We start from the raw sequence: 21,784 nt of genomic DNA, 5'->3' as shown, positions 1-21,784 counted from the left end.
ACCTGGTAAGTATCGACAGTGTGTCAAGTGCTTACTCATATCCCCGTGTTTTACAAAGTCATCCTTTGTGTCACTGTTTAAAATGTACGTCTCATTTACACAAACAGGATGTTAAAAAGGGTATTCTATTTTTAGAGCGGGTAGTATGGACCAAAACAAGATGAAAACGTCCACGAAACGTGGGTTCTAAAACGCATATCTGAAGATGTACGCGCTCTTGTTGATTTTCGTTACTGTGAAACATATTTCTTATGTTTGCTGTTATGAATAGCCTACAAAATGCAGTAAACAGGTGAAGACACACCCCTTTGTTATTGTCCGTGGATGCAGCACGTAATAAAAATCTGTTGGTATTGTGCTGTAAATCGTATTGATTGTTCTCGGCAAGCACAGCTCATTCGTTAGTTCTAATGGGACCTGTTTGTATTTCGAAAAGTCTCTGAAATGCTTTTACATTGTAGTTTTATCTTATCACTTACCAGAATAATGGAAGTATATCATTCCACACAGGACATGGAAGACATAACCTTCTCTAACGGTCTGGTAAATAGGAGAGACCCTGAAGCCCTTGTCCAGTAAGCTGAAAGCTATGCACAACTCATCCGCATAATTATTCAGCCATCTTTTCCAGCGACTACCAGACTCCAAAGGAACCAAAGTGTTTAGGGTTTCAAGAGACACCGTATCGTAGTTTTTCACTGCATGTAGGGAAAGTGGAAGAGCATTATCCCCTGAGTCACAACGTGCAGGAAAGTGTGTGTTGAGTGATCGTAACAGCTGGTCATTGGAGACATGTATGACGAAAAATAAGAGAACGACAGCTGCAAAAGTCACTGTAGAACTGAATTTGACACTCGTCAAAGCATCGCTATGTTCTTTGTAGCGTACTTTAAAGGACCTTTGGCCTACATAGCTTGCCTTGCACGTGTTACACTGAATTTTATAGACCCCCAGCTCTCTCATATTTATCGCTTTCCTGCTGCAAATTATTTCTTAAAGTACGTTACAAAGAACGTAGCGATGCTTTCCGGCTTAATAATTTCGAAAAGTCAGCTGTAGCCACGCATATTTGGGAAACGGGACACCCCATTTTGGGAATAGATCAGGATCTCGTTATTTTACATAGACAGGACAAAGGCAAAAAGCTGGATCTGCTAGAACAGCTGGAAATTACGATACATAGCGTGGATAATCAGAACACACTGAGTGAACAGCTAACTGGTGATACAAATAACTTTCTCAAACATTTCACTGGTTGCTTTTAGTAATTACATTTTTAGCAATTGGCAGGATACCATCATTTCATGAGGTCCTTGGAACATGTATACGTCATCTGTTTGTATAGACATCTCTGTGACTTCCTTGTTTACGAGCGCGTGAGCTCATTCGCGTTTCAGTGTCGTGTTTGGTTACGTGGTGTGTGGTATCAACGAAGACGCACGGGCGGTTTACGACGATAGAGGAGAGAGCCATGTGGTTAGATGTTTAACAGAATAGGCGACACCATTTTAGAGTTTTTTATATTTTGACGACTATGTGGAGATCCACCTTGGAAGACACGGCTGCAACCGGGGAAGTAGCCACGATGTTTTGATTTTATTCTCAATTTTATTGTGCCTGGTGCATTTCCATTTTAGCGGGTTTTAACAGGTTCTTTTACTTTTTATTATTCTGATGATGGAAGCTTGACTTCCGAAACGCGTCAATCTTAGTGTTTTACACTATAAACAAGTGGTTGAGCCGATATATTTTTTAACATTGACATTCACAACCACGACCTCTCGTCCAGTATCGATAAAATCAAAACAGCAGATGTTTACCATTGCTTACGCCTTGGGCATAGACAACCTCGGTCCTATGTTGTGTTAGATGTGTTGCCGGCCCACAGGGGCTACCTTGGCGACGGCGTAACATACCACCAAGCCCATCGGCATTAAAATTCATATTCATAGTGAATAATTTGTCCATTTCTAATACTCCAGTAACTTAAGCCACCGAATGCCGGACATTTATAAACCCAGCAGAAGTAGTGGACGTAGGAATTTTCAAGTTAATGTATGAAATCAGTCCTTTACTGACTATCGTATTACTCTTATAAGAAAGCCCAATAATCTTCAGGCTTCTCCTTCTCAATTCACAAGACATCTCCACATGCAGATCAAGTCATCAATCTCCAGGTTAGCTCTGGCATAGTCCAAAACCCAAACCAGTGCTATTCGCCAGACAATTACTTCAACAACCCAGCATTACTTGTGTACCATGACGTCACTGTGTTGCCTCCACCTTTCGACTTCGTACAGCCTGTGCGCACCTTCGCTTTACGATTCTCGATGGCGCCACCGGCGCGGGTCAAGGAGGGGATAATTCGCACATGTACTGCACAACGCCACAATCACAACAACAGTAACAATAATAATATTTACTTGTTTACATCAGTGTTTGGTAGTTGACTTTAGCATAGCTTCCAAGAACATTTATTCAGGAAGCTTCATACAGTTCGATCAGGAATTTGAGAAGTGATTTAACAATTATCAGAGGCATTGAAAAAGAAATCAGCCGTAGGCTGTAAAATGAAAATAGCTGAAGGGATCGTAATGTCATTGCTTACGGGAGAGGTTGTGAGCCCTGTAAGACCGTTGAGGCGCCAGCTCTCTGCTAGAAGGAAATGGACGCACACCCATGTGACGACTGAGCGAACATTTCCACGCGCCGACCGTCCCCTGCACTCAGTAGTGTGAAAACAGAGAAATGGAGTCTTGGAAAAGAGAGCAAAAGGGTATAGTGCGTTCCCGTACAGCGGAAGCAGTGTGAGGAACGGAAATTCATCGAAGACTGGCACAAGTTTAGCGAGAGCAGTGTATGTCCATTGTAATCCCAACGCTCAATCAGATCTTTTCAGCAATAGATGCCTTTGTAAATGGCCGATGTTCAATTATGAGGGCACCCACCTAATGGACAATAGCATCCATAACGCCGGGGTCCAAGAGAGATACGGGCCCTGCAACGAACTTGTGAAGTCACGCTAGTCGGCTTCTCCAACACACTTCACGAACGCTTGGCTCCATACAGGGACCACCGGAAATCAGTACGTAATTGTAAAGGTACCTGGTAAATGTCTTAACTTTGTATTACGCTAGTGAGAGCTTGCATGAGGTTAAACGCGCTGTCAAGAATTATTAAACTCGTCTGAAACAGTCACTTGCTCCCAACCGGAGACGGCTGCTGGAACCTGTAAGACCTGCAGTGTCACATGTTGTGACGTACGGGCCACGGCCTGTCTTTCTCTTGGGCCTCGGGTATTGCAGTAGATAGTGCATCATCGGTCAGCGGTATCCGTTCTTCCTGGAATCGCCTCTGCCACGCCTTGGCCCTTCCAAAGGGTTCTTGTTCCATTCTTTGATGAATTTCTGTTCCAGGCACTCCTTCCATTGTCAGAAAAGGCACTGAAACCCCTTGCTCTTCTCTTTAAGCATCCTTTTCACCTTCTTCCGTAGTCAATGGCATTACCATCCTTCGAATGGTTTTCAGTTTACAGCCCCCGATCTCTTTGCATACCCCTTCAAATACGAGTATCATAGCAACACACTTTCAGAACGTCCTAAAAATTTTGGTATAAAATCTAACAGTTCATTCACCATTAACATTATTTCACTTAGCTGTAGCACAACGATTTGAATACAGTCTTCGACTGAAGAGCAAAAGAACACCAAATCTTTTCGTTTGAATGGTGTCGCCATCAGCAAATAGCTTCATACAAGTCACTAATCCAAATGGAACACCAATTTACCAGTAACATCGCCACTATCCGCGGAACAGAAAATGCAAACAACCTACAAATTCAGCATGAGCGTTTTAATAGATCGTAGCCTGCACAAGTGCGAGTAATTGATCTGCATTTCTACGGAAAGCTTTCTACTCACACTACGGACAGCCAGAAGTGCTATACCTTTGGGGTATATCGTGTAACCAGATGATACTGCCACAATATTTTAGAGCAAATTAATATTATTGCACAGCTCTTTAACATTTCTACCGTCAACAGTCTAAAAGAACTGTATTCGTTGGCCGTTACCTTAATGTGTTTTTACTATCTGTACGTAAATTTCTTTTTATCATCATGTTGCCGGCTGCGTGTCATCTACGAAAAAACATCAATAAAGTAAAATGAGACTGTTGCATTCTTGCTGATTACGTAAAGCTCACTGTGCAGGACTCAAACCCGTGACCTCCAGTTTTCGAGGCAGCGACGGTTTCCCAGAAGTGCTTCCACATTTCAGTGCAAAACAAAAGAGACAACAGAAAGGAGGAGATAAATGCTGTTTCGCACAAACAGTAATTTACGTGGATGAGTTAGTGTTGCTGGGTAAGAGGGACAATGGCTAGTTGCACTCAGCCAAGCCTGGCGGCGGCCGTTGACGAGAGAATAAATGGACCTGTTTGCCGGGGAGTATCTCGTTCGTCGGTGTGCTCGTTAATGCGGCGCCTCGAGTCTTAATTATGCTTCGTTTTCGGTGAAGCCACTCCGTACGCTCGTAGGATACTCATTACGTCTGGAGCGTGAAAAATGGAATTTGATTCAGTTACGAGCCTTGCGAAAAATTCAGGTGAATGCACGGCTCGAAAAAAAAAGTTACTGTCGCATTCCAGCCCAGTGCTATTCAACCTAAGGCTGTTAGTTTCACTGCAAGAAATATCCGTACCGGTAGACGAATTATTTCATATAGTCGTCAGTAAAAGAAAATTTGTTACATTCGGTGGATATAAACGACATCGAGCAAAAAATTATTGTGTATTCTCAGCGTCGAAAGAACTGTGGATCTTAGTGATTTCAATAGCTGTTTATTACGGACTGATAGCAATGTGATGCCTTTGAGGCGCATCTTGTAAGCAGACGATAATGCCACAATATTTCAGATCAAATGAGTATGTTTAGACAGTTTTTGACTTTTTTGTCAAAATTATGAAAGAACTGTTTCGTCTTTTCCGAGAACAAATTGTGAGGAATAATGGGATTCTATGCGTTACCCAAATGATAACTATTGTCCCGGTTAATGGCGTATTCCGCCAAGCGTATCTTCATTGGCTTTTTAAACAATGGAATCCCAAAAAGAATTAGCAACAGCCAAAATTTCTTTCTGTTGCATTCTGTCGTGAGCCTGGTGGGTGTATAGTGTGCGCACAGCAACGGCAAACTTCGATGGTTGCAAAAGGCGAGATGATGTTCCGGGAGCGCAGCTGGTCGCCGGTTAATACCACGCACTACGTTTCGTATGCCCTCCTGCCAGATGTCTTCGTGTGAGCCTCCGAACACTGACATCGGCTGCCTATGTCAATTTATTTGCGCGCTGTACGCGTCTAGCGCATGCGTAGTGATCGTGACTGCAAGACCTGCGTCACGACCCGCTGAGAGCGCCCTCGACGACGGAAACGCGAAGCTCAGCTGTACGGTGGGTTGCCGCTCCCCATGGCCTTCGGGGTAGTCGTCTTTTCTGAGAACAGATTGTGAGGAACGATGGGATTTCATGCGTTACCCAGTTGATAGGCGTTGTCCCAGTTAGCTTGGTATCAAATGTGTGTGTGAAATCTTATGGGACTTAAATGATAAGGTCATCAGTCCCTAAGCTTACAAACTACTTAACCTAAATTACCCTAAGGACAAACACACACACCCATGACCGAGGGAGGACTCGGACCTCCTCCGGGACCAGCCGCACAGTCCATGGCTGTAGCAAGGTATCCTGCCAAGCGAATTTCCACTGGCTCTTTAAGCAGTGAAATCTCAAAAAGAATTAACGATAGCCAAAACTGTGTTTCTAATTGCATCCCACTGTCATCCTGGGGTTGCAAAAGGCGAGTCCATTGCCGATGTTCTACGCAGCGTTTGACCTTTAGAGCCCACTAACTGACAACCTGGCGTTGCCTGGGTACCCATTTTGCCAATTTTCTATTAGAAACGGAAACAACAAATGAACTGTATTTGTAGCGTAATATCGAAAAAAATTCATTTCTATGTATTCGTGAAAACTGCTTCAAAATAGTGAAACTGGCGCACAAAGGAATATGCATAATGTACAGATGTATAACTACAGTTGCTTCGCGCGTCTACAGCGCGGTTTTGTGAACTTCTCTATGGCAACGCCTCTTCATAGCTCTATGGACGGCTACTGTTTTCTTTTACAGCAGTTGGTGTCGTGCAGTTGAAAGCTATTAAAAGCGCTGTCAGGTGTCAGGGATTTTCTTACGTTGACTCGACTCAAGCAGTGGCTTAGTAGTAAAGAGTAAATGCATTAAAGCTTCCTGCATGATGAGGCTTTTTTCACGCATCTCAGTGCTTATGAGGTCATATCTCTTGAACTATGTGTTTTGCGAAGATGCATTTATGTATATACATTCAGCGGCATATTTGGATACTGTCTGCGATGTATGTTGCGAATACATTTAATAGCAAAGAAGTAGTAAATTCAAACGTCACTCATGATGCAGCAGTTTTTCGCTAACTCAATGTTTATCACCTCATATCTTCTGATTATGTGTGATACAGTGATATAATTCAGTGGTACATTCAACGATATATGTGGATACTATCTGCAAAATGTGTTGCGAATAGAGTTAATAGCACAGAAGTAATAAATTTAAAGTCATGCATGATGCGGTAATTTTTCACACATCTCACTCTTTGCGACGTCGTCTCTCCAGAACTATGACAAGTAGGTGGTTCTTACCCCGACATCGATTGTCGTCTGACACTACAGGATATGTGTACAAAGCGTTGTTGAAATCGGTCCAGTGGTTTATGAGAAGATGTGGAAACATACACACATTTTCATAACATATACGGATACCACAAACGCGCCAATCTCATCACATCACACTTTTCTGTTCCGAGCGCGCAGTGAAAGGATAACTTGATGCGATGTTTCTCTTAACACCACAATGCTCAAACTTGTACTCAGTTATAGCTTGGTCCACAAAACCAAAAAAAAAAAATTATTAAATCGAAGAAAATACGAGGGCTCTTCAATAAAGAATGGCCATAATTTTTTTGCAACATACCTTTAATCAAACTCACAATTGTCATGGCCGCTCTCAAAATAGGCTCCTTTGGATGCGATACATGCGTACCAGCGTTTCTGCCCGTCTGCAAAGACATGGTAGAAACTATTTTTTGATAGGTCCTGCACAGTCGCCTCCGCAGCCTTCACTATTGTTTCTAACAATGGAAAATGCCTCCCACGAATCTGTTTCTTCAAGATAACGAATATTAAATTGTCGCACCGAACCATGTCCGGAATATAGGATGGGTGGGTGAGGGATGCAAAATATTCACTAACAATTTTTGCAGTATGCGGTCTTGTATTATCGTTTCGCAACGTTTTTCTGTCACCAACTTGTGGGTGACACAAACTGAAATTTTCAGTATTTCAGAAACTGTTGGTAAGGTTATTCGTCGATTGTCTCTCACAACGACAGCAGCAGTGTTGATGAGGTAACTGGAGTGCCAGGTTCACCTTCCTTTCAAATTAATTCTTCCCTCTCTTTAAACAATTTAAACCATCTTTGAGCTGAGCTGTAGGGAAGGACAGAGTCTCCAATAACATTGCATAGGCCTCAGATGAATATTTGTTGATACGAAAGCAGAATTTCAAAGGTGCACACTGTTAATCGCGCGTTACGTCCATTGTTGCAGTAGGCGATACTGCACGTGTCTTAGCTTGCCCTCCTCTCACAGGCAGGAATCAGGAGTACCGGCAATGAAACTAGTACGGCACGTTTGTTATGCATTAAGCTAATAGAATTCCATAAAATTAAACTCTAGCGCAAAAAATTGTGATCGTAAATAAATTTTAATCATTCTTTATTAAATAGGCCCCGTATCTTGTGTCCTCAACTACTTATTATTTAGTCCTGCAGATGCCTTTGCTATAATCGAAGGCAGTTGTTACTCCTTTCGTCACCCCGTCCTATCCGCTTTAAATCCCACGTTACAGATGGAGAAAGGATCGAGCACAGCACTGGATCCTCTGAAAACACGCAGGATGCAATTCGACGCTCCCGAAACTGTTTCTCTGAGCTGCAACTTGTTCACTATCGTCTGTGCGAACGCTACACTATTTGCTTCGACACTCCACATGGCTTTTTTTTTTTCTAGTGATCTTACGTTCATAGCGTACCTCCATCGCCCGCACGGAGCTAATCAGAGAATGCCGTTCTCACATGTTGCAGGTGAGCTCGTGGGTCACGCACCTAATCATCACGCAACCAACACACGAAGACCGCAAAGCCGTACTATCATGCATCCTGCGCGTCGCGCTATCCTGCTGGAATATCGGCAATTTCAACGGTGCTATGGAGATCGTGGCGGGACTCAAGTGAGTATTCATCGCCTTGCACTCTGTAGCCGTAGTAATTGACAACCAGCTGTATGGCCCCATCACACAGTTCTCAGGGCGAACCATGTTAAGTACTTGTTAACGCACACTTTATCTCTTCACGCCTTTGCCTGTAAGGACTGGACGACGCTCGACGCTCAGTCAGAAAATAATGCCTCCAATTGCTTTACTTAGTAAAATAGCGTACTGATGTAAAATTTGGTTTTGGGGGCGATTTTCTGGTTTTCTTTTGGAGTCTTTAGAAATATCAGCGTGATCGGTTAACAGATGTTTGAGAAAAAGCCGATATGGTTCCGTATTTGAGAATGGGATGTGGCAGAAAATCCAAAATACTGATGGTAATACCCCGACAGTAATTCATCAAATACTGAAGAATGTTTTTGAGAGTAGTATGGATTTGTGTAGTTAGATACTCGGCTGTACACCGATCAGAGATCAAATGCGAAGCGGCACAAGTGCCAACCACTGAGATGAGATGACTGTTACGAATTACTTTACAAACGCCGATTGTAGGGTGACTACTGCTTCTGTGCACCAGATCAGCTCCCTTAAGAAATTTCGTAAAGTTTGGTCTAACATCTGTTCTCGACATTAGAGGAAACTTGTCGTAATCGTCACTTTGAAGAAACAGACACTGCAAATTTCCGTTCAGCTTTGGTTGGAATAACAGTGTCAATGAATTTTACTAAACGAGAATAATTAGAAGTGTATAACAACTATCGAAAAAGTCTGGGATGTACTGAAAAGCAAACAAATATTCGTGAGGACTGTAGCTACATACCGTGTAGACTTCACTTCGTTTTCTTGTAAACAGGGATAAATTAGGATGCATTACATTCTGAAAGGGCGTCATTTCATCATAACATCGAACATCACAGGTGTTTGATTCTTGTTGAGCTTGTACTGAATTCGAACCGGGAGTAACTAGACCTTATGATGCAACAAATCTAACTAATTAGCGTCTCAGTAATGTACAGTAGAATCCCGTTAATCCGAACTAATTGGGACCGGACGTTGTTTGGATTACCGATTTGTTCGGATTATCCGGAATTACGGTGACGAGTTTCTATAATGAAGTGTTTCAAGCAGATAAATAGGTACAAGATGGTAACAAATGGGAACAAGTGTGGGAACAATGGCTCACTCTCACTCCCTGCCCTTTTTGTTGTGGATTGTTGAAACCTTTGTAGTGTCTGAGGTCAGTGCACTGCCATGTGGCTAGCAAAGCGCTTGGTTATGTTAGTTATCTATCGCTGGCAGGCGTAACAGTTGTGTTGTATTCGTTCTGGTGTTCTGGTGTACGTATTTTCGTCACGAGTAAACGGAAACATACAACGTTAACTCTCAAAGAAAACCTGAATGCTTGAAGGGGATAGACAGTGATGAGAATGTATCTAAACTGGCAACGGAACTGGGTGTTGGTAAAGCACCCATTGTGATTGGAAGAAGAACCGAGTGAAGCTTGAACAGTCCTGCGCGACGTCTTCGGGAAAAACACTCGAAATTCGGCAGACTTTGAAACAGTCCCAGTACGATTAAGTGGATGAAGCTCTTTTCCTATGGTTTCCGCAGGAAAGAGAAAGGGGAACTCCTTTGAGTGGAGCACTGGAGAAGGCTGTTAACCTCAGTGAGTTTGAAAAAATGATAACACAGGAAAAGTATTCTCCCCAACTAATTTATAACGCTGACAAGACTGGCCTTAATTTTAGGGTATTGCCAACAAAAAGCCTGGCATCAAAATCAGAAGACCATGCTCCTGTTTTTAAAGTGTGCAAAGATCCTGTGACTTTATTAGCGTGCAGCAACGCTGCTGGTAATCACAAGCTGCCTTTAATGCCGATCGGCAAATCTGCTAGGCCCAGAGCTTTAAAAACTGCAACATGAAGTCCCTGCCCGTATATTATCGCAACCAGAAAAAAAGCATGGATGGATGGTAAGCTGTTCAAAGAATGGTTTCACGGCCAGTTTGTTCCCTCTGTTCGACGGTTTTCTAAGAAAAATCATTTGTCTCCCCGTGCAATCGTTTTGATTGATACCGCGCCATCTCACCCCAGCACTGAGGAATTATGTGATGGAGAAATTGTGGCGCAGTTTTTGCCGCCGAATGTTACACCACTTCTACAGCCGATGGACCACGGCGTCTGCAAATATCAAAACTGATTTACCGAAAACAATTTTTAAGAATTCTGATCCAAGATGATAACAGTCCTTTAGTGGATAAAATAGAAGAGACCAACATGATGTTGTTTATTGGGCCGCTGAGGCATGGCAGAATATTTCAGAAAATACTCTGAGAAAATCGTGGAGAAAACTGCGGACATCTCTTGAATATCAAGATAACCTAGTTGAAAATGAAAAGGAAAATCTACTACAAATGATACAGACAATCCCTGGATGTGAACAAACTAGTGAATGAGACGTAGATGAGTGGATGGCAGCTGATGGGGCATGTGTGGAGAACCTTACTGACGCTGATATAATTGCTGCTGTGACTCAAGACCAGGAAGAAGTGGACTGCTGTGAAGGAAGTGAGAATGAGCCTGAAAGCGACAAAGGAGAGCTGGTGCCACACAGTGACGCGGCAGGAGTCCTTGACCTCGCGCTACGTTATTTGGAGCATCAGCCCACTGCTACACCTGTTGATTTGATGTTTATGAGACGATGGCGGAACTGTGCGTCATATAACAGACTGTCTTCATGAAACCAAAAAAATGACTAAGGTTTTGTCATCTAAAAAGTAGGGATAAAATGTCCGCTCTATTTTAGTAAGTTTGTCAGTTTTTCTTTCATTGTTATTCATTGTTTAAACCTAATGTTTTCTTGCCAATTATTCTAATACATGTTTACTGTACTGTGTAAATTAAAACAGTGTGTATGTACAGCAGTTTACCGCACAGTTTTCCATACTTCGACTAACATTTTTCATGTTCGGATTACCGGGGTTCGGAATGGCGAAATCCAAGGAAAATAAGAATTTAACGATTCGTTAACCAGAAAGTTATTGCTGTGCTGCTACATTTAAACACGGGCGATATATGTAAATGGCAGTAGTTTTGTTGAAGAGAAAATGTTTTAAGTGACTTTGTGGTCGCCCACAAGGGAGGAAGGAAGGATTAAAGTCTGACGTCTAGGTCATATAAGACGGAGCGCAAGATTGCGGAGGAATGTGGGAGAAATTTGGCTGTATCCTTTCAAAAGAACCTTGCCTGATAGGCCTTAAGCGATTTAAGAAATCCATGGAAAGCCTAAATCTGGAAGACCGGACGGGGAAATGGTACCTGACCTCCAGAACACTAACACTGTCTTACACACTGGGTCGAACCAAGACCTGAAACCCTTTCGTTCTGGATGACAGATCAGTCCGCTAGCAACTAATTTTGTCTTTCGAGACTACTGAAGGCAATAATGATGCGAGAAATTTTACGCGCTACTTAACGATTCAGAAAAAAATATCAATGCGAATGAAGCAGTGGCGGTGGTCTTCTTGATTTTCTGTTGTTTTCCAAACATTTACGTTAAGTACTGAATAGAGCCTTACCAAGAATTAATTGACAAACTTTTGATAAACCTCTCAGTGATCTCGAGTACAAAGGGGTGTGGCAAGTGATCAAGGCAAACTGTACCCCCCCCCCCCCACACACACACACACACACAAGGACTGTCATGGGCGATGGATCGTTGTTGACGGCAGATGAGTAGGGAGGTAGAAGTAAGTGGAGGGGGAAAGGGGGAATTACAAAAGCTACGCCTTATCACACAGTGCTGGCGCAGTACGACTATTAAAGTGCTCGATTGGCAGAGGCAGCGCAATGATAAAACGTCATCCGATTTGCACTGATTCAGAGACAGGGAATGTAGAGATCAAGAGATAGTTTACAAGCAGCACAAACTTCAGTGACATCTGCCGACCTGCCCGCATTCTGTTGTGCGAAATGCTGTAGTTTCCAGAAATTTGGTTGTGTCTTGCCCTTGGCCTTGTACATCAACCTTCATCGGTCAGATTCTTAACTAATCGCACATACTGCTGGACAAATATCATATTCTTTGTTTCATCATCATCATTCGTGACAGAGGCTACATTGGACTGTGTAAAACTTGGATTGTGTAAAAATTGAGACTTTGTATGGGCGCTGATGACCGCGCAGTTGAGCGCCCTACAAACCAAACATCATCATCACCTTCTTTGTTAGCAATGTCAAGCATCAACAGTATCAAATATCCTCACTGCCACGAGGTACTCGCAGGCTATTTGGGACTTAACCCACAACATCGCTTACTATCGTAAACAGTGATGCTGAGCACCTACCTCTCCAAGACGAAAATTTCTTTCCCCTCCAGGGTTTGAACCTATTACCTCCGAGACGAGCACTACCGCACAAGACAGGGGTTTAATGGTTGTACAGTTATGGTTAAGCATACGGTGCATGTAATGAGAAACAATGACGACGTGGCAGAAAAATACTAAGAGTAGAAAAATGTCATCTCCGAGAGGTTGGCCTCTCGAGATCTCACGATTGGGCAAGAACCGGAATCTCAATCTTATTCCAGATGTTTTGGTGTTCAAGAACTGTTTAGTATCAAAGAAGTAGCCGTTCAGATAGTAGTTCAAGCACTGAAATACTACTTGAAGGGCGCCTTCTTTAATACTAAAACTAAATACCGCACCAATCGTTGTCCAGCGATTACAGACCTTACTCACGTCCTCACTTCACGCAAACCCACACACTTGTCCAATAAGAAAGAAAGAAAAAGTTCAAATTAAGTTGTCTGACGAGTCACACTACTACAAAACATGAAGGTAAGTTTCAGAAATGAAGTACGTATGTGTTCTCCTTGGTGCCAGTGTTGATGCTTTTCAGCAACCATTCAAGAGTCACCTGCATCAGAGGAGCCAGTAAGTACCACTGGGAGATGCATCAGCCGTCGAGACGAGGGCTTAGGGGCAGGGGTTTCTTTCGGCCTCCAGCCGACATGAAATGTTGTAGGCCGGCGGAAACTACTTGCCTCTGGGCCCCACTGCGACGAGCGTTACTGTGACGTCTTTCAACGAACTAGTGTTATAAGCTTTCCGATGACTTCTTTTTCAGCTGTCTGCATATCTCTTTCGTTATTCGTCGAAAGCAGTTGGTGTTGTGTTAATGACACTACCTTATAAGTTCACTGGAGAAAACTATCCACCTTTTATCGGTAACCGCCCTATGAGCCCTAGTTAGAGCTGTGACTCTGTGCCATGGACTGTGTTCTGGGTACAGAAAACTGCATGTTGCTAAACCTCTAAAATATCACACACTGGCTCTTTCTCTTCACTTTTTTGGATGCCAGAGACCGTTTCCAGTATCCAGGGTGGTAGGTGCTTTTATCCAGCCTGAAGACGATGTAATCCTCACAAATGTGTTGTGATCGAGTCGTGCTACGTTCGCTTAGTGGCTAGCAATTTTCCTGTGGCGGGAGCTATATTGAGCAATGTTAGTGGCAGATAGAAATGATAAAAAGAAAGGCCTGCATTCTGCTCCTGATGTTTGCAACTGGAAGTCCTGGGTGTGGAAACAGTTTCATGGAGCTGCTGAAAGCTCGCGAAATCTTCAAATTCGCTACACCCTTCAGGGGTGGGCCCTGTCGGTAGTAGGTGACGTGTCGAGATCGTTGAGTGTGTAAAGTTAGGAATGGGAGATCCTGAGCGATCAATGAAGCTATTCTGCCAGTTTGAACAGGTTTGGAGTAGTCTGAAAATTCATTCTTGTGCGCAGGTGCGGAATTCTGCTTAATCTACGAACGGAAATCGTTCTATTCTTTCATGATATCCATGCCACTGTAGACATCGACGCCTAGGTTGATGCCGTGTTCCTTGACTTCAGGGAGGCATTTGACAAAATCCTGCATTACTGCTTGGTGAAAACTAATGCGTGCTTACCTGGTATCGGACAAGATATGCGACGGGACTCAAGACTTTCTTGTAGGTAGAAGTCATCGTTCTCAACGGAACAAGATCTACGACTTTAAAAGTAATTTGAGGAGTACCCTAAGGAAGTGCGGTAGGACCGTTACTGTTTACAATATATGTACAGGATCTAGTAGATAACATCGGAAACTCTATAAGGTTCTTCATAGATGATACAGTTGTCTATAATAAGGTAGCAGCACCAGAGTACTGTAGCGATTTGCAGAGAGACCTGCGGATGACTGATGAAACATGCAGGGACTTCCAGTCGACACTGAACGTAAATAAATGTAACACAAGTGCGATTAATTTGGAGAATGTAATTCATCCACGAAAGAGTTAGCCTACGAAACACTTGTTCGACTGATTCTTGAATGTAGCTCAGCAGCCCGGGACCCATACCAGGTTGGATTAATAGAAGAGATACACAGGATCCAGTTGAGAGCGGCGCTTTTCGTCAGGAGATCGTTTGTTCGGTGTGAGACTGTTACGGAGATGTTCAATAGAGTTTAGTAGCAGGCGTTATAATAGCCATTGCTCATTCTCTATTTACAGGGAAGACTCCACAAGAGAGACAATATTACATCAATCACCTCATCACCAAGAAACACAGAAAGAATCTGCCGTCAGATATGTGGTCCACGGATTAAACACAGTACCCCCTGACAAATATAACAATTACAAGCGGGTGGACATAATTATTCAAAAATAAAAATAATGGATACCAAGAACCCCCAGTACAAAATGGAACAAGTAACTACAGATAAAACATGAAAATAAAAAATGAAAACGCCACTCAAATCTACAGACCCGCAATACCCACCACATACGCAAACACCAACATCACCACTAGACAGCAAGCGAACAACACAGAAACTCAGCAGGCAAGCTGGTACCCACTCACGTACAGTACACTCACATACAGACTGACATACGGTACCCATCACGGAAACAAACTGACACACAAAATTGGGGACATCCTCAAGAAACAAGGAATAAAAATAGCACACCAAAGCAATAACTCAGTACAGAAATGTTTAAAAAAGGAAGATCACGCTGACATGGACCAAAAATCTGGAATTCACCAAGTCCAGTGTAGCAGCTGTAATCCTCTATATTTAGGATAAATAGGCAGATCTTTTAAAATATGGAGTAAGGAACACACAAAAAACAATGAAATACAGCACAAGTCATTGAACATTTACAGGACACCCCCGGCAAGAAAACAATCTCCCAACCACAACAGAAAAGGGCATGAAAATAGTCCAATTCAAGAACAAGAAACAGCTCCTAAACCTACAAGAGGACTTCCAAATTTTAATGAATGTAGACACATAACAACGGGGCATCTGGTTTTAGAGAAAAGAGAAGTTTAATCGTAAGTGCAGAAGTAGAGAAGATTAATCCGGGTCTGCTGATAATTGTATCTGAGTAAATTTGCAGAGTAGTAGATCACGAATTTTTTTTCGCGTGTCGCACGTCGCTGTCAGTCATTACAAGGAAGATTCGAGAACGAGGAACGTTTCAGTCCCTCTATGACTTCAGTAGCAACTGTGATTCGTGTCATGGGCTAAATTACATGTCTAGCAGACCCCACTGTCCAGCCGTTCGCATCACAGCTACTAGTACAGGTGTGCCAGTTTGCTTGGATGTCCTGTTTTCTACACTGTTTTACTAGCTGCCTACAGTGCTCTGTACCAGATGTGGTATTGTTGGTCATTGTGATTACATCCCAAGTATCGCAGTTTTGACACTACGATGTGGTGAATTGTCAGCTTTGCTTACGTAGCTACGGATGTTGTACAATGCACGTCATCGAACAACGTGTAACGGAGAATATGTGGTACACCAGAATCGTTTTCATGTCTTCTTGACACTGCCTGAGGTGGTATCTGGACAGAATATGTTCGGTTCCTCTATATTCACACTCAAACATGGGCATATATCCAATTTTTCCTGTGTGGTCGTCAGGTGTGGTATTATTTGGTGGAACTGATGTGTGTCTACAGTCACATTTGCAATGTCTCCCATTGAAATATTGAGTATAAAGAATTCTCCAAAGACCAGTAGCATTTTAGGAGCGCATGTCATCGGAGTTCAGTGATCATTTCTGTGACATTATTGCAGTAACTAAACAAGCCCCACGAAGAGGCACACATATTTTCTTTGGACCTAATCCAACATGAAGCTCATCCAAGATCGATAAACTTTATCAAGAATTGGTTAAATGGTTCAAATGGCTCTGAACACTATGTGACTTAACATCTTAGGTCATCAGTCCCCTAGAACTTAGAACTACTTAAACCTAACTAACCTAAGGACATCACACACATCCATGCCCGAGGCAGGATTCGAACCTGCGACCGTAGCAGTCACGCGGTTCCGGACTGCAGCGCCTAGAACGGCACGGCCACCGCGGCCGGCAAGAATTGGTCACATGAGGATTTTTCGTAACTCCTCCGCAGTGGAAGTCGGTTACCATGAGCCAATGTTGTATACTACGTTGTAAATATCGCACTAAAATTATACTATTTGTGTTCAAACGCGAACCAGAAATCGCACTGAAATTATGCCATTTCTCTTCGAATGCGAGGCAGAAATCACACTAAAACTATGCTATCTCTCTACAAATGCATGCTGGAATGCAAATTAAACAGACGAAAACATGTTTATTGCGCGGTCTTTGAGATAACTAGAAACCAGTGCCGAGTGCTGAAATGTTGGTAAGCCGCACTACAATCAACGCAGATAAGGGACGCAGCTGTCTGTGTTTCGACTGTGCTAGTCCTAGTGTGACGTCATCCCTTACGGCACTACGAGTGCTACATTGCTTACAGCACCAGGTCAGTAATTTTTTTTTTATGTGTATAACATATTGCGAAAGCGTAGAGTATGAGGGGCATTTTAGGAGCAGCTGCCATAACGGCTCTATGGCACACGGTAATGCTAGATTCATATGTACGGTCGATCTGGTACTTGATGGTAAACAAAGAGAGATTGCATACGATTGATCTTGCCGATTCGCCTTTACGTGTGAACTGCAGCGCTCATGATACATCGAACACCAGATACATTGTGGGCCGGCACAAGAGATCAGATACTTCTTGCATCAGAGTTTGGTTCTATTTTCACGGATGTCGCCCGCTAGTTGCGAATCACGCGAGAAAATAGTATTACAACATTTCATTATATCTCACAAATAAGCGTTGAATTCGTTGCTATTTTCTAGATGTATTTTTCCTGGTATTTTATTCTCCCAATGTTAGCTGTGAAATTTGGAACTTACTTTTCGATGACGTTGAGTTTCGCATGACCTAAGCTTCCTCTCGCCTGTGTCTGTGCCAGGATGCGAGGTTTTTAAGTGTCAGTTAATAGTATAGGACGGTCGTCTATGGCAAGAACTACTGCCTTAACATTATGTCGTCCATGTTGGACTGTGGTTTTGAAACTGCGACTGTTTGTAGCATGAAAGATAAATTAAAGCAATTATCTGAATCAGTCGCTTTTATATTCTTCCGCAACGCGTTTCAAGGGCTTACACTCTAGTTTTCAGGTGGACCAGTGGATTACATGACCTTTTTTTTTTTCTTGTTGGATGTATCCAACCGGCTATTTTGAACTCCATTCCACTACAAGTAAAGTATAATTTTCACTTGTTATTGTAATATGCCACTGAAATTATAAGCTTTAAACAATAATACAGATGCTTAAAGATGTTCCTGCAGAGAGAAACCTGAGGATCATCGTTGGATGCGGCAGAAACAGGAAACAACAACACAACTCAAACTGTCCCGAAGTTGTAGAAATGTAGAAACACAGGCCGTGTAAATCAAAGAGCATTACCCACTTACGTCGCGAGTCAGAGATACACTCTGTTCAGTCTTCTCGGTTAAAAATATTGTTGCAAAAAAAACCAAAAATCTTGCAAGCCTGTGTAACAGCCTATTTAATTGTTAATGTATGGCTTTGGTTATTTGTGACTTGTTTCCATGATTTAGGTCACTAAAGAATAGATCATAATGAAAGTTACGTTCATTGTGTAGTATGCTTGAGAAGGTACTGAAAAGAGTTCATTATCACTATCTCAGCTTTGTCACTGGATGAGTTATATCTACTTTTTCTGTTCTGGATAAAAATTACAAATGTAATGTAATCGACTAAGACACCTGAGGATGAGGGTGTAAGTCCTCGAAACGTGTCGTGGGATAACATAGACGTTCTGACATAGATAACTGTTCAACTTTTTTTGAGTCAACAGTCTTTGACTGACATGATGCGGCACACCACGAATTCCTCTCTTGTCTAACGTCTTCATCTCAGAGCTGCACTTGCAACCTATTTCCTTAATTATTTGCTGGATGTATTCCAATGTCTCTACAGTTTTTACCCTCTACAGCTCCCTCTAGTACCATGGCATGTATTCCCTGATGCCTCAACAGATTTCCTATTATCCTGCCCCAGCTCCTTGTCAGTGTTTCCCGCATATTCCTTTCTTCTTCGATTCTGTGCAGAACCTCCTCATTCCTTATCTTACCAGTTCACCTAATTTTCAACATTCGTCTGTAGCACCATGTCTCAAATGCTTCGAGTCTCTTCTGTTCCGGTTTTCCTACAGTCCATGTTTCACTACTATACAATTATATGCTCCAAACGTACAGTGTCAGAAATTTATTCCTCAAATTAAGTCTATTTTTGACGATAGTAGACTCCTCTTGGCCAGGAATGCCCTTTTTGCCAGTGCTAGCCTGCTTTTTATGTCCTTGCTCTGGCCGTCAAGGGTTATTTTGCTGCCTAGGTAGCAGAATTCCTTAACGACATCTACTTCGTTATCACCAATCCTGATGTTAAGTATATTGCTGTTCTCATTTCTGCTAATCTCATTGCTTTAGTCTTTCTTCGATTTACTCTCAATTCATTCCATTCAGCAAACCCTGCAACTCTCCTTCATTTTCACTGAGGATAGTGAAACGCCTGGTTAAATTCGCAGGACAGAACAGGTAGTTGGAGTTGTTGAAAGGGGCCAAAAATGAGCGGCTGTCAGTTACACACGAACACATATAACTTTATTTAGTTGCCCAAACATTACAACGCAAATTTCAGAGCTTAACTATCGACTGAATAGGTCACACAATCTTACGGCTTAAGGGCAAAACCTCTTTAATTTTTAAAACGGCTGAAGGCCCATGATTTAAAACACAACTACAATAAATTTTCAAAAGGCAGAAAGCGCAAGGCTTAATTCTTAAATAATATTTCAAATGAGGCTGAAGGCCCAAACAATGCAAGACTTGAGAAGTAAGTAACTTTTAATTTTAAAACGGCTGAAGGCCCATTATTTAAAACCCAACCAAAAGCATACAGATTCAAACCATCGGCTGTGAGCCATTAAAATACACAATCGAATACCAACAAGAAAGGCAGTACCGCCAGCGGCTCTCAGAAGTTTCCGGGGTTCGGTCTGCACTTGAAATATTAACGTTCGCTTAGGAGAGAGAGGTAGTCGGCCCAACTATATCCGATCTGCCGGCAACCCAACCAAGAGACAGTCAACGGACCCACCGACAAGACGACTTGCCTTCCAACCGACCAGTACACAACGTACTCCAAAGCCAAAACGTAAAAGGCGTAGCCGCTCACAACCAAGTATGCATAAGTTGTCAAAACTACACACACGTGTTGGACAGCGACAACACGGTGAGGAAAGGACACTGCCTGAATATTACGTCAGCGGCCAGGGCAGGTAACCGGAACGCTAACGGCCACAAGGCAAAAAATTCCGCTGCTGCACTTGGACTTCAAATAACCAAAATACAATTAAACTCGACCGGATGGTTGTCAAACTTTCCCCAACTGGAACACTCGGTGTTGCTCAGGGGAATACTCCAAGCAGCCAACCATGAAAACCAACGGCACAATGTGAACAGACTGGCTTCGGTAATTAAATCACCACTCAACTTTGATGTCCTGGGTCGGTTAGCCACGAACCTCGTAGCAATCGCAACAGCTCCCACACACTCCGACACTGCGTAGAGACCGCCAGCGGGCCCGGCCCACTGCGACGCGCGCAGACTTCCTGGCTGATCCACACCAACCAACCGTCTGCCGCACACCGGCTAGCCGGAAACTATAAGCACAGACCAAAGATAATACACGGTGCGAATATCGATACACACCGCTGCTGCCACACGTAGAAAGAGGAAGAACCACGGCATAACCTCAATAACCGCGGCTAGCCAAACGCTGAGTAACACTCAAGGTTTAAACCAACACAAAAGGTGGGGCCAGCACGTCACAGATAGCACGGTCATCAGCGAATTTTATCATTTATATCATTTCACCTTGAAATTTAATTCCGCTCTTGAACCTTTGATTACGTTTTTATCTTACTAAAGACTATCGGACGGTCCCCGTCGGTACTAATTCAAACGCCAGCAGTTTGCTGGTGGTTAGTGCAGCGTAATAGGGAGAGATGAGCGGAAGGACGGAAAGTGGCGCGTTTTTGCGGGTCGGCGCTGGGCTCTGGGCTTTCGGCAGGCGGCAGGCGCCCGCTGCAATCTGTCGCGCCATCCATCAGCTGCCGCCATCTGTCTGCTCTCTGGCGCCGCCGCTGCCGCTGCTCTTCCGCGAAACACAAAAAATTACGGCCGAGCCGCTTGGCGCGGGCGCGGGTGCGGGAGGCGCTTTTTGCCGCTGACTGATTTATACGGCCCAGTCCCAAATGAGCCGTCACTTCTGTCACCGCCGACGGCAGCAGCGCTCCCACCCGCGCATCCTCCGCCGGCCGCCGGAGTCGCTGCTTACCTTAAATTAGGCCCCGGCCGCCCTCTTCCTCACACCGGAACGAGAATCCGTCTCGGCCGTGCTAAAAATCTAGGGCGAAGCCGTTCGGGATTGTAATAATCTGTGAAGTTTTATGCGTACTATTCTGTTAGAATGTGCAGCCGTACCGCCTACACCCATAAATACTGAGGTGACAAAAGTCATAATATCGTGACGGACCTCCTTTTTCCCGGCGTAGTGCGACAACTCGAAGTGACATAGACAAGTCTTTGGAAGTCCCCTGCTGAAATACTGAGCCATGCTGCCTCTATAGCCGTCCATAAATGCGAAAGTGTTGCCAGTGCAGTACTGTGTACGCGAACTGATCCCTCGATTACGTCTCACAAATTTTCGATGAGATTCATGTCGGGCGAACTGGATGGCCAGATCATTCCCTCGAATTGTCCAGAATGTTCTTCAAATCATTCGTGAACAATTGTAACTGGTGACACGGAACACCGTCATCCACAAAAATTCCGTCCTTGTTTGGCTGCAAATGGTCTGCTGGTAGCCACACATAACCACTTACAGTCAGTGGTCGATTCAGTTGGACCAGGGGACCCAATCCATTGCATATAAACACATGTCACACCATTATGGATCTACCACCAGCTTGCACAATGCGTTTTCGACATCT

General features: G+C 43.4%; 1 protein-coding gene across 1 annotated transcript in view; it reads left to right on the top strand.

The window, feature by feature from the left end:
* The window catches only part of LOC124775864 (1-phosphatidylinositol 4,5-bisphosphate phosphodiesterase epsilon-1-like), a 447,016-nt gene that overhangs the window by 212,950 nt on the left and 212,282 nt on the right, over positions 1-21,784 (top strand). The window contains exon 6 of the mRNA XM_047250697.1: positions 8,224-8,369. Within this exon, the coding sequence (XP_047106653.1) occupies positions 8,224-8,369 (146 nt within the window). The remainder of the gene's footprint in view (positions 1-8,223; positions 8,370-21,784) is intronic.

Source organism: Schistocerca piceifrons, chromosome 2, assembly GCF_021461385.2.
Source record: "Schistocerca piceifrons isolate TAMUIC-IGC-003096 chromosome 2, iqSchPice1.1, whole genome shotgun sequence".
NCBI lineage: Eukaryota > Metazoa > Arthropoda > Insecta > Orthoptera > Acrididae > Schistocerca > Schistocerca piceifrons.
The sequence above is the reverse complement of the archived record's forward strand: the minus strand, read 5'-3'. Positions and strand labels throughout refer to the sequence as shown.